At 39.2% G+C, this 7,782-nt stretch overlaps 1 protein-coding gene across 1 annotated transcript; it reads right to left on the bottom strand.

The window, feature by feature from the left end:
• Positions 1-1,396: 1,396 nt before the first annotated feature.
• On the bottom strand, positions 1,397-7,178 carry LOC145204887 (RNA helicase aquarius-like). The gene is made up of 3 exons (XM_080077497.1): positions 3,699-7,178; positions 2,297-2,592; positions 1,397-2,038 (listed from the first exon to the last, which is right to left on the bottom strand). Exons 1-3 carry the CDS (start codon positions 7,116-7,118, stop codon positions 1,507-1,509), a joined length of 4,248 nt encoding a protein of 1,415 aa, XP_079933623.1. The 5' UTR covers positions 7,119-7,178; the 3' UTR covers positions 1,397-1,506.
• Between the last annotated feature and the right edge of the window lie 604 nt (positions 7,179-7,782).

The raw sequence follows: 7,782 nt of genomic DNA, 5'->3' as shown, positions 1-7,782 counted from the left end.
TTTTTTTAATTTATTTATACCGTTTTTTCCAAATTGTTGCTCTTCCGAGGATTATCTGCCCCTTTTGCAATCCTGTGTGTGACTTGGCAATGAATTCCAGTCATGGTATTAAACGGAATTAACCTGACTGAAGTCACTGTTCGCAAGTTTCGAATTGAATATGGAGAGCTTTTTTGGTAGTTTATATTGGTTACATTTTGCACAAGCAAATAAGTCGCAATTGTATCGTGTAGTTCTACTTCTCACTTGACACAGACATAAAAACATTGCAGGCCCCCCGAGAGGGGTGTGCAACGTGTGCGCCGAACCAGGGCCCACGAATATTAATTTAAAATTGAAATCAGCCTACGCCAGTATTTGTTGTTGTTGATTTGAAGTGGGGAGTCGAAACGCTTGTCGCATGGGTCCAGGTTCTGTTCGGGTTCACTTTGTTTTGTTTTTATGGGTCTGGGTTCGGTCCAAAATGCTACATTTTGAACCGATTTGCGGTTTTTAAACCGGTTCAAATCCCCTTTCGTTTAATTTTAATTCTACCCATCATCTCCATGGCCTTTATCAAACTCCAAAAGAATTTCGACAGTGCATTGTTATTTTTGACATGCCCTATAGTTGTTATCTTGCGTTGGCTTGAACAAAAAATCACCAAATATAATACAGACGACTGCATTTTTACTGGTTCCCTTTCGGTTCGGGTCCAACGCCAAACAAAATATATAAGGCTCAACTACGGTTGGGGTTCAGTTGCGGTTCGACTCCCTGATTTGAATCTGAAATACTTTGCAGCTGATTGCCAATTAGGCTATAGCAGTTTGTTTCTCTAGGAGTCTAGGTTTAATACATATCAGTCGCGCATCTGGATATAGCTTCTTCGAAAGAGTCCTATTAAATGTCTCGTACCAGCACAGCATTTTCTCTCTCCAGGGCTCTGGTACTTGTAGTCGGGGCTTGATTAACCGTCATTAAAACGACAGAGTAGACATATAGGCCTACGTATTTTAGGCGCCAAAAAACGGTAGGCCTATTGACGATTTTTTTTTAATCTTAAAAAGAATCTGCCAACCGTGCGGTAAAGCGTCCTTCAAAAACAAAGTTGAATGTACTTATTTAACCTGCCGACTTTCGGAATAGAAAACTTGCACACAGTTTACGATGGAAAATACAATAAAAATATCCTTGCAGGTGCTTGTTACAGTGCGCGTTTTTAGCAAGTAGCCTACGCATGATAATTTTTTTTCTTCGCATAAGCTGTCTTTCCAATCAAGCTATGTTTTAAGTTAACTGCCTGTTACAATGCAACCACGTTGTTCGCATGTCGTTACAGTTTCGTGCAAGTGTTTCACCAAAATCTGATCTATTCAGTAAACAAACAAATAAAACAAAAACTGCAGGCAAATAGCAAAATGATTGATTTTTTGTATTAAATCGGAACTACGGAAGGTTCTTACTACTGTACAACAATCAAGAAATGTGGCAGCATGTTTTGAAGAGAAACAATTTGTTTCATAGTTATTCCGCAACCGGTTCAGCTTCAACTTCCTCCGCCATTTGCTGGTCGACGAGCTCACCCTCCTCTATATCTGGAGCAACTTTAGCTTTCTTTGGCTGCGGCTGAACATCTTCGTCAACACTTTTGTCAGCCTCCTTTACTAACTCCTCTGGTGGTGGTATTTCAAATGCAATGGGAACTTCCTTTTGTTGTGCTTCAACCGCCTTTGTTGCTTCGATCACAGGCTTGGGCATCCTCTGCTGTCTCAGCTGTTCTTCCTTGTTCATCTGCTGCACTATTTCCAGATACATGTCATACACATACTGGTGCATATGTGGCATGTCACCCACAACAACCTGGGGCTGCAAATTCGGCCGCTCACCCCTGGGTGGATACTTTTCAGCCGGGAATAACTGAAGTTGAGTGGGACGAGATGTGAGTTGGCGGAATGCTGGTGTCAACTCAAAACAGTTGCTGAAAAGTGAAACTCTTGCAAAGACATACAGGCCCAGGCGAGCACGTGACATGGCAACAACCAATCGACGAACATCCCTGGAAGAACAAAGTCGCAGTTATTACACAAAAAGAACCAAAAATCAAAAATATTTTTGTTGCTTAGAGTATAGAATAGGACTCCTAAGAACCTGAAAAAATGCTTCCTGAAATGTTTAGGCCGTTATTCTGCTTCGATAGGTCGATTTTTGTTTGTATTAAGGCAATCTGTAACTACGAGCTACAGTCTCAAACCATAATTTTTTTGCCTGGTATAAACTATACATTCAGTTGTAAACCATATCATCTTGTACCTACCTTAAATGACCAACATGCCTAGTCCTAACAAGAGAGAGGATTATGTAGTTGTTTTGTTGACCCTGGAACCTATCTACTGTTGTGATTTTGCTAGGCAATCCAATCATTGGATTGGAGCCGCATCTCTGTTTGACAACATCGCGGATCAAGTGCTTCTGGCCATTGTATGTTGTCAGGATTGTGATTTCATGGGATGGATAACCAATCAGCCGCATATACATGTATAGACCAACACAATATTCTGCCTCTGCGAGGTTTTGGTAGAAGTAAGGATTTGGCTCGGACTCTCCAACTCCCTGTGATACAAAGATTTTTACAAATTAGGAAAAATTGTAATCACATTATTTTTTTGCAAAAGTGTTTAATAAGTCACACTGAATCTTTTTTGACAACCATATCCTATTTTTGTTGACCAGTGGTTCCCAACCTGGGTTTGCAGACCCCCAAGGGGTCCGTGAGACAGTTTCAGGGGGTCTGTGGAGGCAAACATTTGTAGTAGCATTAACAACAGTACAATATTTTTAAGTTCCCAAACAGTTTTTACAATCCTGTATATAATGCAAACTGTTAATCAAACCCTTGGATCAAGAAAACTTGTGATTGTTACCTCCATTGTGACATCACAACACACATCAACAAAAGAATTCTTTGTGCTTTGTTTTAAGTATTGTACACTAGAAAATTTTATCTCTTTTAGTGCAATGACTGCTACAGTACAGAACTTTATTAAGATTAACGGACTGTTAAGGTTGATTAAAATTCTGCCCCCAAAAACGAAAGTATAATAACGGATAATGCAGGAAATCAAAAAAAGATTAAATTATGTTGGGGGTCTGCGGACCGATAAAATTTATAAAAGGGGTCTGTGACTACAAAAAGGTTGGGAACCACTGTTGTTGACAATCACAGTTCTAAAGAAATATGATTTATTTTACAATATCCTGCTCTTCATGCAAGATTGATATATAACATTAGCCATATTTTAACTTAACGCCTTGCAAATCATTCTAACTATTTAAGATGTCAACATCAGTATTTTTTTAATTATGGTCACCTATTTATTTTGCATCACTTAATGAGCTTAACCAAAGGCATGGCGGCCAGACATGTATGTCTAGTTGGCCTGTAGCATACGTTTCTAGTCGGAAATATCTTTCAGGCCAGTTATAGAAGCCAAATATCTAGCTAGAGTTTTTATTAAATGCACTGCGAACATAACTATTTCTGGACAAAGGCATGAAAAACACATGCCAACTAGAAGTTGCTTTAAAATACTTGGCAATGCACCAACCAATACAGTATAAAACTTGTGTGGCATGTACTTTAGTACGTATAGCCAAATTTAAAACTCAATAAATCGGGGAGAATTTGGTCAAGTGCTAGTTTAAACCACCTAACATACCTGGTAATCCTCTACATTGACAACCTGATAGTCAAAGGCTAACCCTGGATTGAAGCATCTGTACTCAGTATGACTGCCAATGTGTGGCAAATCTCCAAGCTTGGCGTACCTCCACCGGTACAGATTGCAGATGCTTGACCTAGCTCTTCCCTGTGCATCCAACTGCACAGTTGGAACCCCCAGTCTTACAAGGCGAGAAAACAGTGACTGCTCCATGTTGGAAAATTTCTGGAAGGCGAGATTCTTTACCACAGGTGGAAGCTGATGATGATCACCAATCATGATCCATCTCTTCAATCTGTTGTAACCATCAGATGGATTCTGTAACAGCAAGGGAATAAACGTTTCTATCTCCAAGATCTGGGCAGCCTCTTCCATTAGGATGTTGTCATACTTGAATCCCAGTTCTGTAAGGTCCTGTCGCTTGAGAGCAGCATGTGTACAAGTCATAGCAATAATTTTGGCACTTTTAACAAGTAAGTAACGTGATCTGTCAAGTCCTGAACGAAGCAGCTCAAAGGCTCTAAACTCCTCCAGCTGGGTAAAAATGTTACGAATGTATCGAAAACAACCCTCAGCAATTTCCCAATCCTCATCAAAACCATTCTGTTTGAATAATTGAGGCACATTGGAAAAGAACTTTTGGAAGGGAAACAAGGATTGGATTTCATCAAGACACTTTGACTCCATGATCTGCCTTTCATACTTTTCCCAGCGAGATAGAACCTGATAAAGAAAAAAGTGGCAAGCAGTTTCGCAGGTGTAGGAAACATCTCCAGCTACACCCAGACTGCTTTGTAAGGCTCCAACCTCCTCAAGCAACTGAAGTCGTTTGGCTAGGACAAAGTTTACTCTGCCATAACGAGAAAAATCTTTCTCTGTTTCCAGTTGTTCTTCACCATGACCAAGACGTAACAAATGCCGCTCATCAATATCGAGTTGCATGATTTTTTCAAACAACTGGTTTAAAGCCTGATTTGAATGGGTTACAATCAAAGTGCGCTGCTCTGGAAAGTTGTGATACAGGTTAGAGATGATTTGGACAGCAACATCTGTTTTGCCAGTACCTGGTGGACCAACCACCATGGTTAGACCTGGCTGCATTCCTGACTTAATTGCTTCAACTTGGGTTGGAGTGAAAGGAACTGCATTTCTTTTCGGAGCATTGTGAGTGTATGGCCCACGATTAGGAATGATATGAGAACACACAGAAATTTTCTTGTTTTCCTCATCAAATGTTAGTTTAAAAGGGGGCTGTATTTTTTCACTATCAGCTGTCACCTTGTGATCTGGAAAACTGTCAACCAAGTGTGTATAGGACAAAAAAGTATCATTCCAATCTAATGTCCTTATGGTTCTGGCCAACTTGCTATAATGTGCAGCATCAGGATCACCGTAACCAAGTAAAACATCATGAAGCCACTCAGGTACAACACATTTTGTATTCATCAAGCCACGAATTGTTGCCAAAACTGCTTTGAAGTTGTTTTCTTTGGGTTTTCGGCGTACAATTAAGTTGAATGACTCATAGGGGTCTGGAATATTTTCCTTTAAAACAGCCTGCATGTCAGCCTGGTATTGGTTGGTATCCAACCACACACGAAAGGTCCGCATGTGTCCTGACAGTTCAGGTTTAGGATCTGGGCCCTCTTCTATAACATGACCTTCTGCATCCAGCATTCCTTCCACTTCACATGCACGGACAAGCACATTGAATCTCTCCTGAAATGGGATTCGCTTCATTCCAGGTTGTGGTTTTGTGTTGAGCAAAGGTTGCACACACAGTAAAAAGCAAATATCATGCTTTCTCAGATTTTCCCACTCAAATCTTGTTTGTCGGGGAACATTGAGGGCAATGGAAACATCAGCACGAACTTGTGATGGTGCAGAATCACCAATATTGGGTTTGGCCACTTCCACTACTGAAAATGATTGAATTGGTAGTGCCATTCTTGACCAACCATTGAACAAACATGCTTGATCATCAGCTTTCCAAGGCTTCATTCTGTGAACTGAGTCTTCAATGTCATTTCTAATCTCATATGCAGATTCCAAGCGAAACAGGTTAAAGTTCCTTAACAGGTAGTCATGAAGAGTTAAAAATTGCAGATTCAGTTTTGGTAAAGCAAGGCATTCATCGTTGACAAATTTTTCAGTTTTTGTCAAGTTTTCATCCCACAAAACACTTTCAGTTGGATAAATAGGCAAAGCATTTATAGCATCTAGCTGAGATGGACGCTTTTCATGATATGCAACCAACATTTCCAGAATAAGCTCTTTGCTGTCAGATGGGAGTGTGCGAATGTTCAATTCAGATGCAAGTCTGGTAAGCTCAGTTATTTCTAGGGCACCAAAATGCTTTGTGAGTGCATCACGCTTATCAACATGAGCAACAGTGCCTAGAGCAAAGTTTTTTAGTGCTGGAAACTTTGAGAAAGCAACGCGCTGCAGTTTACACATCTTGTTATAATGAGCAGTTACCATTTCTTGCTGACTCATGGCTTCACCAGTAAGATCATTCACTTCAAAAGAAGAGTACATCCGCAGGGTTTCTACAAGTTGATGGTATACATCATCATTAAAATACAAACTTGATTGTGAGCAACGTATAACCAAGTGAGAATCAATTAACAAACTATTGAACCATCTCCTAGTTGGTAAACATGAATCGAGATCAATGATCAAATCCAGAAATTGGTGACAGTATTTAATGACATCCTTTGAAAAGTCGTCAGTTTGAATCATTTCACAAAACTTTTCTATGAGTGAGTTTAAAAATGTTCGTTCAAATGTATTTTTTTCTTGTGTGGCTTCATCAGCTTTAGCATCTTTCTTCAATATCGACTTCCAAACTTTTCTTAACTTGGCACTTGTTTTCAGTTTTTCCTGCAACCGTGAGGGATAAAGGCTTTGCCACATTGCCAGACTTACAGTTTTTTGAACTTGTTGCCGAACAACATCAATTTCAAGGCTGTTGTAACAATGATCAAGAAATGTTATCAACACAGTGCGGTGAGTAAGTTCAACTGAATCATCCAGGACAGTTTTCATTACAGAGTGAAACAGATGGTCAAAATTAGCAGGACTTTTTTTAAAAACACCCCATGCTGGGACATTCTCTCTGTATTTCTCATTGACCATGCAAGCAATTGACATTATGTATGCATGACAGCTAAGCTCAGGTGAATATCTTGGCCACAGGTAGTTTTCAAGGTACTGACTAAATTCAAGTATCATTATGCGTCGTGTACTAAAATTTGTGACAGCAAGTTCATTGTCAAAAATGTTTCTTACAATGTTTATATCAAACTTGACTTCTTCTTTGATAGCATTTGCTGACCAATTCGCAACTGCTAATTTGCTCAAAATGTCTGTTAACATTTGGTTTGTAGTGGGTGCTGCTGCTGTTCGGGTCGCCATTGTGCATGTTATGATTTTGGCACCCTAAATTATATATTTTTCTGCAACAACAATAAACAATTTAAACATAAAGTTCTATAGTGACAATTTTTTTTTAAAGTCAAGAGGGACCTGCTGTAATTGAACTGACATTACTCATCCCTGCAATCTAAACAAAATAAAAAACATCTCACTGCAAGAAGACACAAAAACAAATACCTGTTGAAAGACAGGCAAGAAACAGAAATGTGCTGAAGTTTGCAATATTATACCTTGATGGCAGCTGCACGAGAGTATTTTTTTTTCATTTGCACGTCAATTTTTGACTGCATGCAGAAAATTAGCATAGATTACTACCAGTTCCTTTTTATCACTTGCATTGTACCCGGTAAAAATGGTTTTTGATGAGAATTTCGGGGTCGCGTTTGTGAAAATGTGGGTGGTCAAAGTCTATATAAACACAAGTTGTCCAACCCATTGTTATACGATAAAGTCTATGGAGCCAGTTTTGTTCAAAATGATACAGCGGGTGTGGAAAAAAATAATAAATTATCTTATTTTTACAAACTTGAGAGTGTTAATGTGAATTTGTTTCAACAAATTGAATAAAAATTTTGGGTTCTGACATTTTAGCGTAATATTGCTACACTGGCTCACACATAGGGATGATCATACATTAGTTGTA

Source organism: Phallusia mammillata, chromosome 8, assembly GCF_965637545.1.
Source record: "Phallusia mammillata chromosome 8, kaPhaMamm4.hap1.1, whole genome shotgun sequence".
Taxonomy (NCBI): Eukaryota; Metazoa; Chordata; class Ascidiacea; order Phlebobranchia; family Ascidiidae; genus Phallusia; species Phallusia mammillata.
Note: the sequence above shows the minus strand (reverse complement) of the source record. Positions and strands in the feature narration are given on the sequence as shown.